This window comes from Cornus florida, unplaced genomic scaffold (genome assembly GCF_030987335.1).
Source record: "Cornus florida cultivar Cherokee Brave unplaced genomic scaffold, ASM3098733v1 CherokeeBrave_3.0.0_Hap2_Chr03, whole genome shotgun sequence".
Classification (NCBI taxonomy): domain Eukaryota; kingdom Viridiplantae; phylum Streptophyta; class Magnoliopsida; order Cornales; family Cornaceae; genus Cornus; species Cornus florida.
Window position 1 is genome coordinate 2,104,255 of NW_026775573.1, and position 23,279 is coordinate 2,127,533.

At 33.6% G+C, this 23,279-nt stretch overlaps 2 protein-coding genes across 6 annotated transcripts; both read right to left on the reverse strand.

Moving 5' to 3' along the window:
• Positions 1–954: 954 nt before the first annotated feature.
• On the reverse strand, positions 955–9,743 carry LOC132299006 (uncharacterized). Of its 5 annotated transcripts, none has more exons than XM_059795424.1 (8): positions 9,224–9,742; positions 7,928–8,026; positions 7,546–7,707; positions 7,377–7,437; positions 6,768–6,892; positions 5,094–5,215; positions 4,881–4,932; positions 955–1,296 (listed from the first exon to the last, which is right to left on the reverse strand). In XM_059795424.1, exons 1-6 carry the CDS (start codon positions 9,587–9,589, stop codon positions 5,129–5,131), a joined length of 900 nt encoding a protein of 299 aa, XP_059651407.1. In that variant the 5' UTR covers positions 9,590–9,742; the 3' UTR covers positions 955–1,296; positions 4,881–4,932; positions 5,094–5,128. The 5 variants fall into 5 exon arrangements, with proteins under 5 accessions (XP_059651407.1, XP_059651408.1, XP_059651406.1 ...); XM_059795425.1 differs by having other exon boundaries at positions 4,881–4,973; XM_059795423.1 differs by having other exon boundaries at positions 5,007–5,215.
• A 1,693-nt stretch (positions 9,744–11,436) lies between these two features.
• On the reverse strand, positions 11,437–14,661 carry LOC132299008 (rop guanine nucleotide exchange factor 3-like). The gene is made up of 7 exons (XM_059795428.1): positions 14,127–14,661; positions 13,913–14,029; positions 13,364–13,518; positions 13,048–13,122; positions 12,659–12,955; positions 12,122–12,466; positions 11,437–11,963 (listed from the first exon to the last, which is right to left on the reverse strand). Exons 1-7 carry the CDS (start codon positions 14,566–14,568, stop codon positions 11,841–11,843), a joined length of 1,554 nt encoding a protein of 517 aa, XP_059651411.1. The 5' UTR covers positions 14,569–14,661; the 3' UTR covers positions 11,437–11,840.
• Positions 14,662–23,279: the final 8,618 nt, after the last annotated feature.

The window sequence follows — 23,279 nt, forward strand, 5'->3', positions numbered from 1 at the left end:
AAAAAATGCATCATATGAGGGATGTTTGAATATGGAGTCTCCATCACGGTTGAAAAGCCATCCAATATTCGAGGGACTTTTTTTTTATTTTGGGTTGTGTTTGTTCTTCAAATTTGTGTTCTTATTCATTTTTTTTCCCAGATTTAGTTGTACCTAGTTTAGATACAGTGTGGTTTTTCCCATGATAGACTGTAAAGTTGAGGTTCTAAGATGCTCATTTGCTTTTATGATTCACTGGTAAATTGTAATCTAGTTCTCATAGAATTGCTGCTTTTTCTTTTATTAATAGTTTTTTGTCTGGTAACTGATCTTTCTTTTAATGATTTTTTTTTTGTGTCTGGTGGTCTTTGTTGAAGAGGTACCTTTCACTCTCGCTCTATCTAACATATTCTATGTGTTCTTTGTTCATTGTTATAAAAATCCCAAGGTAAAAAAGAAGAAGGCAAATGTCTCTTGAAAAGAATTGGAACCTTGGGATTTCATGGGAATTGGAATTTAAAAAGAATTTTACTTATTTAGAATGATGGGATTTTAAAGGAAAATTATTTTTGCACTGAATAGTTGCAGTGAATTGCTAGTTATATTTGGTATAAATAGCCAATAAAAAATTATTCGGCTAGACAATTCACATAGGATTTGATGATATTTATCCCAAACTGGTACAAAGTTTATTTTACTTCAAATTCCTTTTAACAAATTCCAGTTTCTTCCAAACATTAAAATAGTATTTTATTTAATTACAATCCAATTTCCATTTTCAATTTCAAATTCTAAAGGAACTTGGTTCAAAACAAAGTGTAAATTTTCTTCATTACAATGTTAAATCTTGGATTTTGAAACCAAATCTCTCTGGATCATTTATTTTCTCTAATTATTAGCAAACCAAACATGAAAATCATTATCCCTCCCTTTCTTTTATTTTCCATCAATCCAAACGCAGCCTTAGTATCATCATCCGAAAAATGGAAGAATCCTCTCCCCAATTGACTCTTACATATATTTACATTCCTTGGTAACAAAATAGACAAAAACAAAGCCATCAAGCAAGTGCTACAAGCTAAGGTTAATAAATTATATTTTCAAAAAACATACTGTAGTTCATATCCATTATCTAATAATAATACACCAAACAACCATAACTTAAAGGTATCGCACAAAAGAAGTGACAAAATTTCCAACAGACACAAGCCTATTACACTGAGTTGCAATGTTCGACTCAGTGCCTTCTCGCTTCTGGAAAGCATCATCCCTGAAAGCTTGTTAATTTCGTACAGGAGTTCAGCAGAGAGAACAAACCTGCATCAGAATTTAAACATATTAGTATGGCATTATAAGCATTTCAATTTCTTTCTACGTTCCTATTAATTATATATATATATATATATCTATTGCTTAATCTAAAAGCATTCACATATTTGGTAAATTCAAATGCCACAACAAAATGAACCGTTTCCGTTCCCATAAAATAGTTCTTCCTGCTATTTTGATGTGGCCTGCATTAATAGCTGACTATTGAAGCACTTTCTAAGTTTTTTAACCATTTTTTCTAAATCCGCTTCTTTCCCACACTCGGAGACATTCTTTTCCTATCAGCATATAGAAAAAATGGTTAAAAAATGAATGTCTCCGAGTGTGGGAAAGAAGCGGATTTAGAAAAAATGGTTAAAAAACTTAGAAAGTGCTTCAATAGTCAGCTATTAATGCAGGCCACATCAAAATAGCAGGAAGAACTATTTTATGGGAACGGAAACGGTTCATTTTGTTGTGGCATTATATATATATATATATGCTGATAGGAAAAGAATGTCTCCGAGTGTGGGAAAGAAGCGGATTTAGAAAAAATGGTTAAAAAACTTAGAAAGTGCTTCAATAGTCAGCTATTAATGCAGGCCACATCAAAATAGCAGGAAGAACTATTTTATGGGAACGGAAACGGTTCATTTTGTTGTGGCATTATATATATATATATATGCTGATAGGAAAAGAAATAATGATTTTCAAATAACAGCCAATGCATTAATAGTCAGCTATTATGCTGATAGGAAAAGAATGTCTCCGAGTGTGGGAAAGAAGCGGATTTAGAAAAAATGGTTAAAAAACTTAGAAAGTGCTTCAGTAGTCAGCTATTAATGCAGGCCACATCAAAATAGCAGGAAGAACTATTTTATGGGAACGGAAACGGTTCATTTTGTTGTGGCATTATATATATATATATATGCTGATAGGAAAAGAAATAATGATTTTCAAATAACAGCCAATGCAATTAACTCGAAGCGAGGGATAGCATAATTGATAAAATCTCATTCCCCCTATTACTGGAAATGAAGTTAAATCAAGTCTATCCAGCCTTCTCCCTGAAAAAAACACGAGAGTTGATGCGTCCAATGGATTTTACAAATAAAGCTTGCTATAACACAGTTTAGGAGTGCATTTCTATTATTTTAGTCACCATACTGAAGGAAATCCTTTCTTCTCTTATTTCTGAAACTCAACATGCCCTTCATTCAAAACAGAATGAAAACATTTTCATAGCTCATGGGGAATTGTCGCATAGTCCAAGTCCCCTTTAGATATGACATCCAAACCGGATAATATTCACAAAGATTTGACTCAATAAGATTGGAGTTTCTGCTTGACACCTTGAATAGTAAATTAGGTTATTTAATGCATGCTGATATAGGATTTTAATTAAAAAACGATATGCATGTAGCCAAACAGACCCAGATAGACCCTCTGTGATGTCATGCCTTGTGTACGCTTGCTGTGTATTCCAATCTCACACACGTGTTAATCATCAAACACAGATGCACTGCATTGCTGTTAGACATTTTTTCCCCAACTGTACAATGCACTTTTGTGTTTTATAATTGCTATGAATTTAATATTTCACATTAAAAAATTATTATACCATTCATTATCACAATATCTACAATTGCTAAGCCTTGCGCCTAGGCTCCAAGAGACCTTGGCACCTTATTGTACCATGCACCTTAAACAACTATGCTAAGATTAGATGTTAATAGTGGTTTTTAGCTATGATATTCTCCTGCAATTATGCACATGAATTTGAATGGTCATGAGACTCATTACGTTGATCTGAACATTATTAAATGGATCTGTGTCAACTGATTTGGGAAATGTGTAATAAATTGGAAGGCTCAAAACCCATTCAAGACAATAAATTGCAACTTAGACAAAAATATAATATAATACAATAAATACACTTATTAAAATATAATTTAGTTAATAAAATTAGCGTTATATTGAAAACATAAAAATTGATATGGAACAAAAATGAGTCTTAAGATTGAAAACTTACATTAGTTGGTTAAACCTTAATTTTTTATACGCTAAAATAACATTTAATAATTATGGTTTCTGGATATTGTTGATTGGTTGAAGGGGCCATCCAGGAATAGGACAAAGCATGCCCAATAATGTAGAAGTGGTCCACGACTAAGAACCCAACGTGTGTATTCAATAATCTGGGACCACACACACGTTGTTTTAATTGTGAGAGTGCATGATCTCATACTTGTGGCTTAAGTTGATTGGAGTCTGGGAGTGCATGATCCTATGCCCGTAGCTTACATTGATTGGAGTATGGGAGCGCATGATATTAAACTCGTGGTTTATGTTAATTGGTGATGAGTTGTGCTATGGCTTATACATTAGATTGAGATTGAGTAACTATCATTTGTTGAGCCCGTGGCTCATGATGGTTAATAAAGTAAAACCTAATAAATTTTAATCGGAAGGATGAACTACTTAGAAATTTGAGCAAAAGAACATGTTCAACATATGAAAAAATAATAAAAGTAAATCAAGATGGTAAACTAATAAACTGATCAAGATCTAAAAAGTAATTGCACTAGTGGGAGATTGGACCTAAATATTTTACTTAATGAGGTACTAATTACTATATCAGAATGAATATGCTAATTAATCAGAGAATAATTATAATATGAGGCTGGAAATGTTAATTAATGAGAAATAATTGATTATCATTGCAAACAGGTTTAAAATAATTAATGTCATATTAATTATTGTAAGTTGCTTTTATATATGAGAACATAACGTAAAATCAATTTGGTGATCTTTGAACTTATTGAGCTAGTGAACTCACCCCTTATTTATCTTACAGGTACTCATAACGTGGCCCGTGACAAAATGGAGCTTTTTTATTGAATTTATTTTTTGTTTATTTTCTAGCATGAGTGACTATTGTAGCAAGGATACCACTGATGGACTAGGATTTTATTAGTTCATATAGGGTTTATTGTGGACTTATTTTATGGAATATTATTATTAGTTGGTGGTACAGTTCTACTACAGTTATTGCGAATGGTTTAATTTTATATTGGTTTTAAGTCACGACTAGATTTATGTATTAGAGTGGATGCTCCAACCAATGTAAAGAAGTGTTGAACCTTATAAAATTCTGGTGAAAGAAGCGTTAAACTTTCTAGAATTACACAAAAATCCTAAATATTTTTTAATACAAACACATATATTTGTTATAAGAATTCTAGATATTTCATTCTAATTATTGGAATGGTTGAATCGAGGAAGTAGATATTTAGTGAAGCTGTAAGTAGGGGTGGCATCCTCACTTGCATCTTAAATATCTCTATATCCACTTATCAAAATAATAATAATAATTATTATAAAATAAAAAAAAATCCCTCAATCCAATATACTGGTTCAGTTATTCAAATTATTTAGTATTTTTTTTATCGTTCCAACTTAAACTCTTGGAAGCACATGGAAGTTATGAAAGAGATTCAAGGTCAAGGATAATAGATATCCCTTTCTTTTCTATTTTGCTAAAATAAGACCATTAATTACACAATAAACCAAAAAAATAAAATTATACGCACCAGCGCCCCACCCAGTCCTGATGCCAACTGTTTCCTGATAATTTCCAATGCACTGCAATAAGAGCATTGTATGAGCCAAAATGAAACTTTCAACTGCAGGAGTAACAAGCAACATTCGTTACTTACCAATGACCAACAATAGTCAAACCACAATTCAAAAATGAAGGCAAAGGAAGTTCTTCAAATGCCCAAGATCCTCATCTTCCACAATACCTGGAAGGCTGGAAACATAGCACCTGATTGATCCCTCATGATTTTGAACCCACAGCTGCATTGTCAGAAGCCTGGATCATGTTGCATCGACCAACAATCTTCCGAAAATCATCAAGGCTTAGCTGCAAAGGAAAAGAAGGCCATCACCAAGCGTTGTCCCCTTCATCAGGATGGTACTAGGAGTGGCTGACTGGGTACAAAATCAACCTTCACATTATTTGCACTAAGTAGAAACCCTAAAAGGAACGCTCTTATGCAGAGACTCCCTAAATCACTCATGAGATTCTTGGGATTCCCAAACAGACTGTAACCCTGAATTTGATAATTATTTTGGCCTTCAATTATGCTTGTTACAGGCAGTAAGCAACTGGGCCATATGACAAAATAAAACATGTTTAGGAAGCATATACTTTCTTGTAAAGCGTAGGGAGTAGAGTTGTTTTTACTTCAAAAAACATGGGGTTGGTGTTGAACATGCGTCAAAAGTTAATGCATTGACATATAAAATTGAAACTTGATTAGTTTCAGATTAGTTTCAGATACACTCTAACTTTATTGATTTGTCTGCATCAAAAGCCATCTGATGCAAAAAGATATTTTCCAATTTACATTAACTCATGTCATTAAATTGAATCAAGGTTTTAAGGTTATCTGATGTAACATGGCTTTCACAAGAATTTTTTCAAACTGGTAGTGGGTACTGAAGGATGCTAATTCTCTTTTACTTTTTTTTTTTTTGATAAGTGCTAATTCTCTTTTACTTCAAAAGGTTGATATGATGCGAAAGAAATGGAGGGAAGGGAAATTAGATAGCAGAAAGAAGATTGGAGATAAGAGGGTGGAAACTGCAAAACAAATCTTCTAAGCCTCTTGTTCACGAAAGAAAACAGTGAAGAAAAGAGAGAACACAAGAGAAAAGAGTGACAGGCACAAAAAACTTTGACTTCATGTTTCTCAAATGAGAGAAAAGATATGTATATATAATATACCTATAGACACACACACACACACACACACACACACACATATAAAGAGAGAGAGAGAGAGGGAAGAAAATGAAAATAAAGAGAGAGGAGGGAAGGAGAAAGAGGCAAAGACTGCATATTTCAAACAATATATCATATTGTCATCTCACGAAACCCGTGCCAACTATTGTGCATCATTATTTCTATAGATTCCAGACAGTATAGCCACAGCCAAAAAGTAGAGGATATGGAAAGAATAATGAAGCCAAGAAGAATTTCTGATTAGAGTCATTACTTTTTCCTAAGTTTTTCCAGTTTTGATAATGAACTAACATTTGTTAGAAATTCTAAGGCGTCATTTTACCATTGCTTAAAAAAATTTCAAACTCTTTAATTTTGGGTACCATCAGCTAACTATTTACCGATGGCAAAAGAGATCAGAAGGCCATTTGCAATTTCACCCAAAAAAAAAAAAATTTCAGAAAAGCACAGAACCAGTTCATGATTTCAGAGAGAGTGATTGATTTGCATTGCAAGTTCATCCTTCATCCTCCTTTTTACATTGCATTTACTTTTCAAAAATTTAAAATATTTTTTGTTTGGTAGGTATTTTTCATTCTTTCTTTCTTTGTTTTTTTGTTTTTTTTTTGAATATTCATCCAACAATATATATTGATATAAATTAAAATGAAGAAGAGCAAGTAATGACCTTCCCATCTCCATCATTGTCAAAGCAATAGATCATATCAGCCATCTCCTTGTCCGTCCATGTAAAATCATGAGCAGCTGCTACTCGCCGTAAATCTCTCATTGTTATGCTTCCTTTCCCTGCTTCTGTGAAGCAACATTTCACCTCATCACTCACTTAAATATGGAAACTGAAGTAGTACAGCTAAATAGATTGCAGTGACATTTACAGAGTTGAAAAAAGATTTCTCATTTAATCAATCCTCAAATTTCTTGGGTGGTTTTTAGCTCTTATTACCACTTTTATCGGAACGGTTCAACTCTTTCCAAAAGTGTCAAGTGTATGTCTATGGAGTTGAAGTTGAGTATCACTGAGAGTTGTTCAAAATTTATAAATTATAATGAAAGGAAACAAAGAACAGAGCTAGTCTTGAAAATAACAGGTGCACAAACATGTGGGTAAAGACAATATTTTCTGGACCGTGCACCTTTTTGGTTAAAAAATTAAAACTTCACATGGAGGAACTTATTCTCTGTCTATGCACCTAGGTGAAAAGAGAGAGACTCCAAGGGGCTCTTGGAAGAAGATTAAAAATTATATTGCATATAGATACCATTAACGTGAGATTACCATCAAACTGAAAGAAGTGTACAACCAGTTCATCCTCAGTCATTTGCACCCGACTGGCTATCTGCAGTGCAGAAGGAGACCACCAATAAGCCAAATAAGCGTTAGGCAAACAAAAGCAAGAAAACCATCTCATTATAAAAGAAAACACTAAGCCAAGCCCAAAGCAAACCGATTTTTTCCTCTTCCTCTTTCCTGTATCTTCCTGAATGTTGGCATTTCCCTTTGTTTCACTATGCATACCATCTATTACATGTGCCTCAGAGCTTTTAGAAGGCCCACTATGTCCCACATATAAAAATCCTGTGCAATCGTTTAGCGAAAGAGCAATTGCCTGCATAAATATGCTGCCAAATCAGCAAATTTCTTCTTGACAATCATTTAGAACACAAAAGCAACAATGGTCAGTTCATAATTCATTTTTAGCTCACTTATTCAACCAAAACAGCCAAAAGAAAAAGAAAGAAACATTCGAAAGAGGATAAATAAAAAGCAAAATGAAAAAGAAAGAAGAAGAAGAAAAAGAGGCTATTGTTCAAGAGCCTACTAAGTACCTTCATCAAGTCATCATCATTGTCATCAATAAAATCAGGATTGCTTGAGAGCTTTTGAATGGAAACCTTCTGCTTAGGATTTGATGTCTTTTTCTTTACCTGGTCAACAAGAACAATTGATAAGAGAATTCACACATCAAAACATGTCATTTTAAGATAATTTGTATCATTTTCCATACATAAGAGCATAAGATAACTAGATAAGCAAATGCATGAGACAATAGCAATGTGCACAAGGACACATTGGAAAAACCTGGCAGATAAACTCCAAATTAAACAAAGTGAATGATAAGATTCCTTAAGGGCTGACATACAAATATATCCTGCATTTAGATTGCATATCTTTTATAAGGGTTTACTTTCTCCCTATAGAAATAGAGACATAGGAGCTTGTCTAGGTTTGAAACTTGAGTAATGCAGATTGTCTTCTCAAACAAGAGGGTTAAATAAAATAACTTCCAATGGCAAGACATACTATAGTACTGCTTTTAAAACAAACTGAAAGGGTCATAATAACCATCCAACATTGGTGATTATTGCACAGTAATCAGAAAATTATAAATATTTGAATTTTAAAGTTGCTCAAACAATAAGATTTTATTTTATAGAAATAGAAATTTTGCAAGGTTCCTCAACTCTTCCGATTTATTTGATGTAACATCAAATTATTGCTCATGAAAATGGAAAGATAATAATTAAAACATTTTAGGAGTAGCCCCATCAAGATAAGTTAGCAAGATACTACCAACTACAAATGGAAGTAAGGTACACTAAAAAGGGATAAGTCATACGTACTGGGATATTTCAAAAAATTCTAGTGTAGAAAAGGGGAAGAAAACGTTGTTGAACTGGTAAATAATGAAGAAGGAAGAAAAATACAGACAGTGGCGACTGGCGAAGCTATTCAACTCAACAAAATCAATATTTGTTTGTTTGTTTGTTTGTTTTTTTTTTTTTTTCCAACTACTATGGATTGGTTGCTTTAACCCTATATTTATTAGGCTCTCTCTGAAAATATCCTCAATCAAACCATAGTATATTCTAAGGATTCATGTTCATATTGATCCCAACAAAAACTTTACATTGTACGTATAAAGGAGAAAAGTTAAGTTATTCAAGCAACTAGGAAAAATAGAAAGCTTTCATATTGGCATAGACATACATTTCTCACACAGAGACACACAGAAATGCCAAAATAATACAACTAGGAAAAATAGAAAGCTTTCATGTAATTTTACAGACAAAAACAGGAGAAAGAGAGAGTGAGGGGGAGGGAGGCCTAGAGAGAGAAACTACCTTTCCAATTGGAGACCCAGAACCCACAAGTTTCTCATTATCATCATCATCACTAGAGGAACTATGTCCCCGTTCTTCCTCGGGCGGCTTATACTCTTCATCGTCCTCCTCAACCATTTTCCTTTTACCCTTTCGGTCGCTCTTCTTCTTCTTCTTATTCTGAACCGAACCTATCAACGAAGAAGCTATTTTAGGCAAACCCATGGCCTCCATTCTCGCTCTATCCTCTTCAATTCTCTTCATCCTCTGTTTCTCGTACTCTGACATGCCTTGTCTTCCTCCCTTTCCTGCTGTTTCAAGCTTTTCTGAACTCCAATCCGAGTCACTTTCGTGGCTCTCTGACCCCGATAAATCGTCTTCCGCCATCTAATGCAACTGGGTATCTGATTTTCCGATTGAATTGACGAATTGCAGACCTTTTTCTATGGATCGGATTGTGGAAGGGCTGGTTTTTGTCGTGGGGTGGAGGTTTAAGACTCGGTTCAATGTGTAATAAACCCAATTCAGATGCCGAATGAAATAAACTTATTCAATGAAGTAGTCTCGTTAATACTAACATCTTAAAAAAAAAAAAAAAAAAAAAAATTGTATATTTAATTTAAATATGTAAGAATTCATAATGTTAAGTCTTCGTAATTTGTAATTTTAATTTAAACTTATCCAATGGTGGGAGGGTTTCTGTAATTATTTTTGTGTTATTTATATAAAAATTTAATATTTTGCTGCTATAACTTTTTTTTTTTTTAAAATAAAAATTAGATGACACAATCTTTATATTTGCGTCTTCTCAATGTGAAAGAATATAGTGATAAATTTATTGAAATGGTTTTGATTAAAGTTTTAAAATTAAAATTTCATTTATTTCCTCATAAATCAACCATACAAATTAACACTACTTTTTTCATTTTTTTCTCTTTTCTCCCTAGATCAATTATTTTTTTTTTCATGTACAACAGTAAATATTAAAGTGATATATTGTAAAATAAAATTATAGTCAAAATGATACTCCATAATTTATTTTGCTCAAATGATGTCAAAAGAAAAAGAAAAAGAAAAAATATATAAAAATTTGACTAATTCGTTTAATCTAAGGTAAATAAATTTCTTATACTGCACCTAACATCAATAAAAAGATATTTTGTAGTGTTATATATATTTTTAAAGAGGATTTATGTACAATATATTATTTTGTGGTGATACACTTGGTGTAAATTGTGAAAGGTCTCCCCAAATTATTAGGTTTTGCTAAGAATGCTTTGCAATATACTTTTGTGCACAATCAAGTGTAAGCTAAGTCTTACCAACAAAATCAAAAACTTTTTATTGACCTCTATAACTGTGCTCTCTACATTAAAGTTCATATTTTAAAGAAGACTTTTAATACGAGTCCCCTGACCAGGGACAGTTCATGAAACTGACCAAAAATTATACTAGTCCATAGAAGGTGCAGAGGACACACATACACATTACACATATTATTCCACCTTTTGTAATGAATGTAAAAACAAACTTGGGATAAAAGAAAATATATGTAATAAAAAAATAAAAAATTTGGGATTGTCCTTTTCAACCCCAAAGGGGACAAAAATAAGACGTCGGATTCATTGAAACTTCCCTGGTGGTAGCCGGACACTTCCTACACGACTTCACAGTCAACTGCATCTCTCTCTCTCTCTCTCTATATATATATATATATATGTATGTGTATATATATAGACACACTCTTGCAGGTTTGAGAGAAAATTAGGGCGGGTAGACAATGGATGATGATAAGAAGGGAGAGATAGATGGTGCTGTTGGCAACACAGAAAAGACAGACTCATCTGTTGATGAAGCTTTGAAGAAGTGTTTGGAGGAAAACAAAGGGAACAACACCAAGTGCAAATCAGTGATTGAAGCATTCAACTTCTCTTCTTCAACAAACAAACCAATTACACCTTTGAAGCTTAAAAGTGGTTCATTGACTGATGTATAGTGACATAAACAACATGGTTGTGTTAATTTCTTCTTTAAATTGAGCTATTTTCTGTAACCCTAGTTTTTATTTTATTTTATTTTGTAACCCAAGTTTGTTCTTGAGTATTGTAGTGTATTTTATTAGACCATTAGCGGCTATGCTGTTGAGTCTTGACTTGTACATGATTGCAAAATAAATGAAGTTTGGTCATTGTGTAACAACACTTGGGAAATAGTCAGACTTCAGATGTTATTTCTACTTTCTTCCCAAAAAGATTGATACATATATTTCCCTGGAAAAATTTTCTGTCTAAACAAACATGGAATCTATGTTGAAATTTCGACTGAATGTCCAACACCTACTTATACACATTCTATGAAAAAAGAAAAGTGCTGTTTGTGTCTTGTTTAGTACACATCTTCATATATACTTTGCTTCTCAATGGTTGAATTTATGTAGTGCAAAAATGAGATGCTCATAAAGATGTGAAGGCTGAAACTAGAGTATCAAGAACTGGAATACTAGGTTAGATGCTTCTTAAATTACATTGGATAGGCTTCAGATGCACAGAAATAAACCTATTTCTTAGGCTCTTCAATTTGGCTTCTGTTCTATATAAATAGAGACATACATAAAAGAACTTGAATTTTTTTGTGGTTTCTAAACTACTTGACTTCTTGTGGATCTATCTACATATAGAACGTCTTCAATCCAAGCAACAGTGTTGAATGCCAAACCTTCCAGCACTCTTGAGTAGCTCTCTAGGATTGCTTGCCCCAAGTCCTGCAAAAAAGTAAAATTTCATTGAGTTTCTTTCCATAAACGATCCACGATTAGTCCTTTTCGTGTATAATTCACACATAGATACGGTTTACTGAGTTTCAAAATTTGACAATGATATATAGAATAGAATGTAGATCAACTACATATTTTGTTTTTACCTTATTGTATTGGATCTTGCAAATGTCCAAGCTTGTCTGTGAAAGTTCAGGGTACCTCTGCTTCAAGCAGAACAACAAACTCTCAGCTCTCTCTGCTAAGAAGTGATTTTTGTCACTCCTGTCAGTTTCAGCCATGAGATCCTTTACCATGCTCCATGATGGTTTCGAATGGCTAATGCACGCTTTACGTCTCCATATATACATTGAAGCTTCAACCCGGTCTGCAAGTTCGAGTGCTTCATGCTCAGAACTTATATTGAGGCAGTCCATCAGATAATCAGGGGAAAACTTGTCCGCGCTACACATGTAGCGATAAATTGAATCGCCTACACTTGCTTTTCCACACTGAAACACAAAAATGTTTTATCCCCTTTAATCAAAAGTTCTAAAATCATGACCATGTGTGGTTTAGTTTTCTAAAAACTGAGATAAAAAAAGTTCCTAATTATATTGCATTCCCTAATAGTTTCTGTTTTCAGAATTTCTTAGAACTATTTTCAGATAATTGAAACTGTAGGATCAGCATAAAGAACAAACCTTAGGAAGTGATGCCATGTATGAGTCTGGGATTTCCATCTCAGAAAGAATGCTACTATTGATGGCCATTGCTGCTTTGTGAATTTGATTGGCGAGGTCACGTTTGTGGCGCAAGTGCTTCCTTGACTTCTCAGAGAGGCCGGCAGGAGGAACACGCGGATCAGGCAACCACCATTTCTCCTCTTTACGCTGGGGCTGAGGAATCCGCCTAAATGAGCCAGATCGTGTTGAATTACCTGACATGCTTCCCTGCTCCACATACCAAAACTCTGTGTCCTGAAAGGTCTCTAATATTTCCTGTCAAAGATAATTCAGGCCTTTCTTAGCAACCCTTTGGTTCTGGACAAGAAAAAAAAATGGTTAGCGTTGGGATAGATAAATTATCTTACAAGGAGCATTGCGTCAAGCTTTCTCAATGCCGGAAGGTTCATATAAATATCTGATCTGGGCCTGCTTGTCATCACCTGAAAACCAATGGTGTCAACATAAGCAAACATTTCAAATTAAAACTTGAGCTGATAAGTGTGAACATAAGCAAACATTTCAAATTAAAACTTGAGCTGATAAGTGTGAGGACACAAATTTTTCGTCAAGTAAGTTACCAGACCTCGAACCCTGACCTAAACAGGCTTGCAAGGATTGGTGTGAGGACACGAATTCAAATATGAAATATGAAACTCATCAATAGTTGAAAGAAGATTTTACCTCAAGAGCTGTCCCATCTTTTAAATTTTGTGAGGCTGGGAAGAATTCAACAATGTAATCACACACAGATAGGAGACAATTCATTTCTCTCTTCCACATTAACTTCTTCTCAGGATGAAGAGGTTCTAACCTCAGGTGTTGGCCAAACACAGAAGCTGCATAAAGCAACATATATCATGAGCAATGGCATAGAAATAGGGACACACACACACGCTTCAAGAAGCTGCATAAAGCAACATATATCATGAGCAATGCCATAGAAATGGGGAAAACACACACACACACACACACACACACACACTTCAAGAAGCTGCAGAAAAAAACTTTTATCATGAAGCAATGGCATAGAAATAGAGAAACACACACACCCACACTTTAAGAAGCTGCATAAAACAACTTATATCATGAGCAATGGCATAGAAATAGGGAAACACACACACACACACGCTTCAAGAAGCTGCATGAAACAACTTATGTCATGAGCAATGGCATAGAAATAGGGAGAAAACACACACAGTTCAAGTTTGGTAATCTGTTTGAAAAACATACCATAGAGATTGGTTATGGAATTAGAGATTGTAACTGCTGTGCATACACCTTTCCCACTTCCAGACATGTCTTCACCCAACAAAAGCTTTGAAAATCTTTCCTTCATCATTTCAAGCTCTGCCAAAATTTTCACACACCACTTTAGCAAATCTGTACCCCATATTGATTTTGTAGCTCATCTTTACATATAGAAATCAGAAACCATATGACTCACCTATATCTAGTGCCTCTTGATCATCAGGCTTCTTGTCCCCTTCAAGCTTGTGCATGTTCCTCATTCCAAACCTTGAGAGAACAGACTGATGGGGAGATTTCGGGACCGGCCAACACGAAGGAGAGGCTGTGTCAGAACAGCTGTTCTGATCATCAGTGGGCTCTGAGAAGCCAGAGGTCTCTGAATAAGTTCTGCAGTATGTGAAAGAATCGCCGCTCAGCGTCGAACACCCGGGAGTTTCTGTAGATGATTGATCATTTTGATCCACTGAAGAAGGTGAAGGATGATAACCCACATCATCATTCTCATCTGCATTTGATACATTTTCCATCTGAGCACTGTTTAGGTTCATATGCTCAAATCTGCATAAATCATGAAATGTTACACAAGATTTCAAAAATGATTTCACAAACAAAATTGGGGGGAATTCATGGCAATTCATAGTCAAATTCAGCTTCAATTGTAAGATTCATATATGAAAAAAAGCATGATATATCAGTATCACAAAAAGCAAAAGAGGTCTATTATATCTGAATTTTGAATAATTCACTGAATTTTTGCAGCAAAGTATCACTATAAAGCAATCTTTGGAAGATAAAATTAGATAGGTGAGCAAAACAGAAATTTGAAAATTTAAGGCCAACGGTTTCTTTTTAAGAAAAAGCAACGGTAAAAAAATATTCTTCATGTTACCTTTAATTTGAGCGGTTTGAAGGCATCAGGACCGTTTGAAACAGTTCCCTCCTACTAATCTTTTTTTTCTTCACAAACCTTTTCTTTCCAAAAGAAACTACTTTCTCTGAATCCAAACAAAATTATATAACCAGATGATCATGAATGACAAGAAATCTGAGCCGTTGATCGCAGAGTATCAAACTAGCAAGACCCAGATGCAGAAATGGCTGTATTGATACTCTGAACAAGTACAGTGAGGCATTGAAATGTATATATTAGTTGGACATGAAATGTATATATGATTTTCAAATTATTTGAAATTTTGTAATGAATATAATAATTTCACCTCCTAGATGTGCATGAACTGGTCCCATTAGCTGCTTCCATCAACCTTAAAAACTATATATAGTTGTGTTGTTAGCCCATACTTGTATTAGTTTTAGTGAGTAATGAGGATTGATATTTGGTCCATTTTTAATCGGGAACTAATTAATTAAAAATATACATTAATATGGTCGTTTAAACTTTTAACTATACAAATTAAACGAGTTTTCATATTCAATTTTATATAATAACTACTCTTATCATACGATAAGAAAAAAAATTTAATATCCTATGATTACCTATTATATAGTATTATCCGCCCATAAACACCCACCATTTCCTTTAATAATAAAAAATGATAATTCTACCAGCAACGAAAAAGTAATTGGGAAGGAAGCAAATATAGTAATATACTCAAGGTGTTATTATTAATTTTATTAATGGTGATAGGTGTAGGCATTCATAAAGTCAAATTTAAATAAAAATATGATGGAATAGCGGCTATAATTTCAAAATCACACCATCAAATCGTTGAATAATGAATACATAATTCCCTATCGTCATTAAACGAACCAAGTGGAAAATTTATTAAGCACTAGGTCATGGGTGATGGGTCTCCAAATTGCACGTATTAGAATTTTAATATTATGTGGTAGCTAACTTGGTCGGAGGTTAGCTAGCTTAATTAAGATACATGTGAAAATGTGAAATACATTAGGCATTTGAAGATGACCGACATAGTATATGCATTAATATATATATATATATATGCATGTATGTATGATGTACGTGGACTCATGAGACAGACGTGCAAACCATTACTTAGTATTCTGACTACTTGTTATTTGTATGTCTAAATGAACGGGTGTGATGGGCATAGAATCAAAGGCATTTGAAAATTCATAATAAGACCAAATGCTTCTTTTTAAACAAATGTTGAAACCTACTCAATTTAAGGTGCAAATAATACTTAAAATTGGAATAGTTATAAAAGAAAAAGAAAAACAGGTCGTCAAAGAAAAAAAAGGAAAAATTACATATCGGTAAATTTAGTGGCCTTAAATAACAAAATAGTCTAATTTTAAACTTCACTTTTCAATTTGATTAAATTAAACAAAATAATTACAAATACATCAACAATTATTGTTAAGGTCCAAGATACCCTTCAAACTCTTATTCGAAAATACTAAAATATCATTATAATTATATAATAATAATGATATTTGGTCCAATATTTTGGAGTTGGTTTTGGTCCGATTTTTACTTGGCATGGACACATCATCGCTCTTACCATTTTTTTTTTTTTTTTCTTTCCAAAACGACGTTTCACTCATTGTTCAATTAAATTGCTTTCCATTCCCTCTATCTTCTTCTTCTTGTGTCCCTCTCTATCTTCATCGTCTCTCTCTCTCCCCTCTCGTTCTAGGTCTCTTTCTTTACTTGATTGTTGTTATTATTGCTGCTTCTGGTTTTGATAACTTTTCTGAACAACCACGTTGATGAGGGAGCGATCGCCATAACCGCCATGCCTAGAGGATTATTATACAGACACTTGTCTTTGTCGTCTTCCCTCAAATCTCTTGTACAGTGGCTTAAGCTTCATCCTTTTTATCTACAATGATTTGCTTACCAAAAAAAATTATAGAATATATTGAAAATTTTGGTCTTGGGTCAATTGATCTATACCCAGTATGGTCACATATTGAAAAAAAAAAAAAAAAAAAATTCAGAAAAATTTGAAATTAGACGGATCTAATTGAAGGGAGAGAAAGTCTCATTGAAGAGTGAAAATCTATTTGAAAACTAAGAACAAGCATCACAACTTGAACCCTAAACATCTAGGCCATCACCCAAATTTTACCATTGAAGAGAGAAGAAAAAAGAATGAAAAAAATCAAACCATATATAATTGAAGAAAGAGGTCTTCTTTTTTTTTTTTTTTTTTTTTTTTTTTTTTTTTTTTGTTTTTTTGGGCAGAAATAGAGGAGATGCCGTGGCAATGCCATGTTTGAGTCGGACTAAAATTGGCTCAGATGACATGGCAATGCTAGTCTCAAGGAATCTAAATTTGATAAGAAAATAGTGTTCTATGTCTTCAAGGAGTGTTTTGTTTCTTCAATTGGGCATTTAATCAAACAATTTATTTGTATAAAACCAAACCTTCTACAATTCCTCCAGACACACAACAAATATATACATCTTAAATTGTCATATTTATAAACAAAGCGTCTTCCTTACTATAGAATAAGAAAATATTATTCTACCAATAAAAGGAGATTAAAAATTATATGTATAAACATGTAAATAGTACATATACATAGGGAGAAAATATTATGTAAAATAAATTTGGATTTATAAGATACTCTTTAATAGTTTGCCATGCTTGTTGTAATGGATCTGATTTTCTTCAGTCACACTCTTTCCAAATACAGGATCCACCGTCAAGATTCCGTAGTTTCTTAATTGATTTTTGGTTTTTTGAAATTATATAACTCTAGGGATATTTTGGTATTTTAGAATAATAGTTTGGAGGGTGTTTTGGACCTTAATAATTATTGTTGACGTATTTGTAATTATTTTGTTTAATTCAATCGAATTGAAAAATCAATTTTAAAATTAGACTATTTTGTTATTTAAGGCTACTAAGTCTACCTATACGTAATTTTCCCAAAAATTAGCCACATAGTTAAGCATAGAGTAGAAAAAAAGGGGAAACAAAAAAAGAATAAAGGTTTGTTCTCCCTAACATTTACCAGATGTTATTATACCATAAATAACATGATCATATAAGTTATAATTACCTGTCAATGTTTTTGATTGATTATTTATGTACAATACAAATAAGTGGATTCCATTTTTTTATTTATTGCATAAATTTAAAAAATAAAAAATAAAAAAAATAAGTGCAAAAAACACCCCTCTCAAATGGTGCAAAAAAACTCCTATTAGATTTTTTGATGCACAAAACCGCTATTTGTCTTGGTGCAAGTTGTAGGTTTTTTTTTTTTTTTTTTTTTTTTTTTTTTTTTTTTTTGGGGTAAATCGTCTTGGTGCAAGTTAATAATCTATTTTGACCAATTTTTTTTTTATTTTTTTTCGGTAAATCGTCTTGGTGCAAGTTAATAATCTATTTTGACCAATTTTTTATTAAAATTTCAAAATTATCCTTTCCACATTCGGCCACCACCACAACATCATCTTCTCTCCTCTCTCTTTCCCTACTGGCCTTGTCACAGAACTGCCACCATTAACACCATTATAAAGAACAAAACATGAGCGACTAGCTAGGAAAATTCTTCACGTGTACAACTGTAATTTATTCAGTAGAATCACAAACGGAACAAATTAGTATATGCTTCCCTATTTATATATATATAGATACACACATACATACAAAGGAGGAAGCTTCTAGGAAATGGACAAGCTCTTTCACTGGATGGATTTCACTGCTACGGATTTTGCCATCAATGGACTTACGGACCCTTCATCACATAATGTGTCAACTTTGTACAATTTGTCTTGCTAAATACTGTCACATACCAAAGAACCTATGAAAATAATCATGTATACTAGTAACAACAAGACCAGAAGCTTTGCGAATTCGTGGAGCCGATTGCCGGTGGCGCACAACTCCGGCGCCGGAGAAGTACCTAGTGCTGGAGCTGAGATACTGGAGATCCGGATTTTGGTGGGTTTTCTGGCGGGTAGAGTCGCCAGAGCTTGCAGAAGAGCCGCCCACTGAACGCCTTGAACGATCCCAAAATCCACTTAATGCCTTGAACTGAACACCCACCTTGTCAGTTCTGTGACAAGGCGGGTGTTCAGTTCTGTGGCAAGGCCAGTCGAGAAAGCGAAAGAGAGGAGAGAAGATGTAGATGTGGTGGTGGCTGCATGTGGAAAGGGTAATTTTGAAATTTTAATAAAAAAATTGGTCAAAATAGATTATTAGGAGTGCACCAAGACAAATAACAGGGGGTATTGTGCACCAAAAAATTTAATAGGGGTTTTTTTTTTTGCACCATTTGAATCTAAGAGGGTAATTTTTTATATTTAAGCCTAAGAAAAATAAATCTAATAATTTATTGCAACAAATAAGTGTAAGAATCATTTTCCATAAGATTTTACCATCAGAGTTAGGGAGGGTGTAACCTCCCCCACCCTCTTCTCCGCCCAAATTCTAAAAAACGGAGGGACTTTTCACCCCATCCCAATAATCATTTAATATTTTTATCCCTGTGGGTACCTGCCCTTATCCGTTTAAGACCATAATTTATTTATTGTTGAAATAGATTTGTTTTTTTTTTTTTTTTTTTTTTTTATCATCTTCAGTTCTTTCACAATTGCAACTTTCCTTCTAATCAAATTCATTTGTTACTTTAATATTGTTATATAGGGTACTTAAGATATATACTGGGAAATATATATACTAATGAAATAAAGGTACTTAAATAATTTGTCTATTTAAACGGGACGGGGCGACCTCCCCCCGCCTTCGCACCAAACCTGCATGAGTTTTTATTACATCAAACCTATCTCTGTCCAAATAAACCAAACGGTCCTCCAAAACTGCCAAAAACGGAACGGGGCGGGGCGGGACGAATAACTGCGAAGACGGATCAAATTGCCATCCCTAAATTCAGAGTTGAGTTGCAAAAATCTCTTCTTTAATATATTATTCAAGTTTCAACGGCTTTTTTCTTTTTCCCTTTTCCAATTTCTGTTTTGGGCTAAAACGGAGCACCCAAGGTGGGATGGGCCGTAAGCCCAATAGATGGCTGGAAATATAGGATGTAAAATTGATTGAGATGGGCTAGTCAAACTGGCCCATTTTGTGGGGCGTTGGACATTGGGCCGACTACAGACTCAGGTCCTAAACTTTGTATTTCTTACATTGCGCTTGCTGTCTTGAGGCAAAGCTATAAATTCCCGTCTCTGTGTGTGTGTGTGTGTGTGTGTGTGTGTTTGTGACTTTGCGTGTGTGTGGTGTTCAGTAGCAGCCAAAGAATGGTCGACGAGCTATCACAGGATTTAAAGTGAACCTTGGGGTAATTAACTCTTACTTGTATATATATATGTATATATTTGTGTGTAAGTTATTGGTTTGAGGCAGGTGTTAATCCATGCACCATAGATAGATGGAGTTGCAAAGATTAGTGCTTTTGTGAGCTTGAAGTATTGTCATTTTAATCAACCTAAACTACGATCAATGGATCTGTTGCCTTCATATCTTCATTATCTTTCAGTTTCAGTGTTACAAACTTTCCAATTTAATCTTTAGAACTAAGCTATTGTATTGTTATAATATGCACATCCATATATGTATGGTCCAGTTTTTTTATCCTTAATTATACGCCTATTATTAATGTGCACATATAATAATGTTATTGTTAATATGCATATCCATTGATGATGATGATCCATTGATGGTTGAGGTAGCACTAATTGGAGATAAAATGGATTAAGATGGTTCACATCGAGGTAATGCTAGGGGAAGCGGAAGACCAACACGGGTAGAGTTAGAAAGGAAGGATACAATAACATGTGATAATAGATAGAGCAGATTGAATAAAATATGATTCATGTAGTTAATGTAATTCTAGAAAGTAAATTTCAATTTTTATGTTTCTTTCCTTCTAATATAGTTGAAACTAGAAGGAATTCTAAAAGCTATGTTTGGGAGCACGAAATCGGCACCTTGAATTTGAAATTGGGAGAAATTGAGTTTTCGAAGGCATACATATGTACGAAATGGGCGCCTTGGTTTTGGAATTGGGGGAAATTGAGTTTTCAAAGGCAAACAGATGTACATATATGTGTGCTGTTTCCAGTAGCTTTGAGTTCTGACTACCAAATAGGTTTTTCCCATATTGAATATATAACTGCTTATCAAAGAATTGCGAGCTTTAAGAAATTACAAAGTTTTATTCCGCTTGTCTTCCTTAAGATTGAAGTATGTAATAAGATACTATTTATTTTAATTTTAATTTTTAAACTTTGTGATACTTTGTCCCCATAAATAGCTTACAGTGGTGAATAATGTGTGGTATTAATAGTGTCAAATTATGCAAAGCATTGAACCACGGACCTTAATTGGTGGTTGTTCTTATTGTCCTGTGCAAATTGGCCAATTTTTACGAGTGATGAGCAAATTAAACTCAACCATTTAAAACAAAATTGTTGTGTAACTAAAATTTGGACCAGTCAAGTTTCACTTTTTAGTTTCGATGGTATTGTCGTTTTTATGATATAGATTACAGTTTTTGAACTTCGTTGTTTGATATGGTATTTTTTTTTTTTTTTTTTTCTTTTTTCCTAGTTGGTACTCACACACACAAGTCTCAGAAGAGACTTGAACCCCTAACCTCCCTTTGGGAAGTAAGAGACCGATACCGCTAGGCCACTGGCCCGTTGGTACATTAGAAGGTGGAAAGGGGATAGATATGTTTAAGAAGGAGGAGGAGGAAAACATTAGAAGGTGGAAAGGGGATAGATATGTTTAGGGGTATGAGTTCATGATAGATCTTACAAGATGAACTATTAAACTGAATTGGTTATTATAAATTGAACCAGTCAAGTTTCACTCTTAGTTCAAGATTTCTTGCTGCTTTTAAGATGTCATAGATTATAGAGTTGAAACTTATTGTTTGATATGGTATTCTTTTACCTTCTTTCATGTACATCACTCCATGCTTGTTTAAACTAAGAAAACTATTTTGTACCAGAATGTTAAATGAGTTCTTGAAACAGATATTTTTCTTTATTTGTAAAAGATATTTCTGTCGAAGGATATTATGGTTCCTTAACTTTGAAGCACCAGGGAATAATATTTTTTTATGGGTCATAAGTTTTCTATAAGGTCTACGCTGATGAAATTCCAAGCAATTTGGAAAGACATCCTATAGAGGCTTCTTGATTCTGTGTAAATAGATTGTTTAAAAGGGCAACATAAACAATTTTTTTTCCTGAAAGGGGCAACATAAACAAGAATTAATATCACACACACTCATATACACATACAATATAGAACTAAACAAAATTTGGTTTTGTAGACATGCCTATTGGAGAGGACTAAGTGGTAGCCTGCTGATCAAACTGCATGTTCTGCCTTTCCTTAGTAGCTGTTGGTTGCTTGCAACTACACATTGTATTATGAATTTATGACAGAGTCAAAACTTTCATTACTTGTACACTACATTATGAAATTTTTTCCCTTAAGATTGCCAGCACATGTTTTAGTAGTTTAATTGCCACTATCATCATTATATTTTTCTGGCTCGTGCTTATATTAATTGTAATTCTGCTGGTATATTTTGTCATTGATCATCATTAGAGATGGTCCTATATTCACAGACTTGGCTTTGGTGCATGAATTTCTGTACATCACTTGAATTAGAGTTATCTGTGTGCAATTTGAGTTTATAAAAGGTAAAATATACCTTGTAACCATGTCGCGCTCTTTCATAAAATATCAGTTTATAAAGCAAATAAATTATCATCATCATCATCCTTGCCTTAATTCCTTATGCATGAAGGGGCATAAGGCGAGTATCGGTTTGTAAAGCATATAAATTAGGAACTAAAATGATATCAGGTTCATACCATCTCAAGGTCATTTTAGTCTTTTTGACCTGAAACAAGGCGGTTTTTAACTCTGTAGGGTGGTCTAAACTTTCTCCAGAAGAATCCCTATAAAAAATCCAAGCAGAAGAGAAGAAGAAAACCCCCATTTGACCTGGATTCCTCCTTATTACTCGCCTCATGCCACTTCATGCACCTGCAAATTAATAACTTAGAGCTTCCTTGCATTGACTTTCTTTCCATAAATAAGCAAATTAAAATAATCAACTTGTGAATATACATATCTCTATGAAGACTATCTATCATTCAAGTTAATCATGACAAACCTTTTAAAATGTCTGTACATAAAGGCTAGGGTAGTTGTCTCTTCCCTCTCAACATAATTTAAATTTTGTAATAAAACAACACAAATTTTAAATATGTGTGCGTGTATTTTGCAGCATGAATATCATTGATATTTATATAAATATATAAATCTGCAGCAATGGATTCCAGCAAGCGCATACATATGCATATAGATGTATACATTTCTTGTCTTCCAAGGTTTGAATGCATCTATTTAATAGCACAACCAAA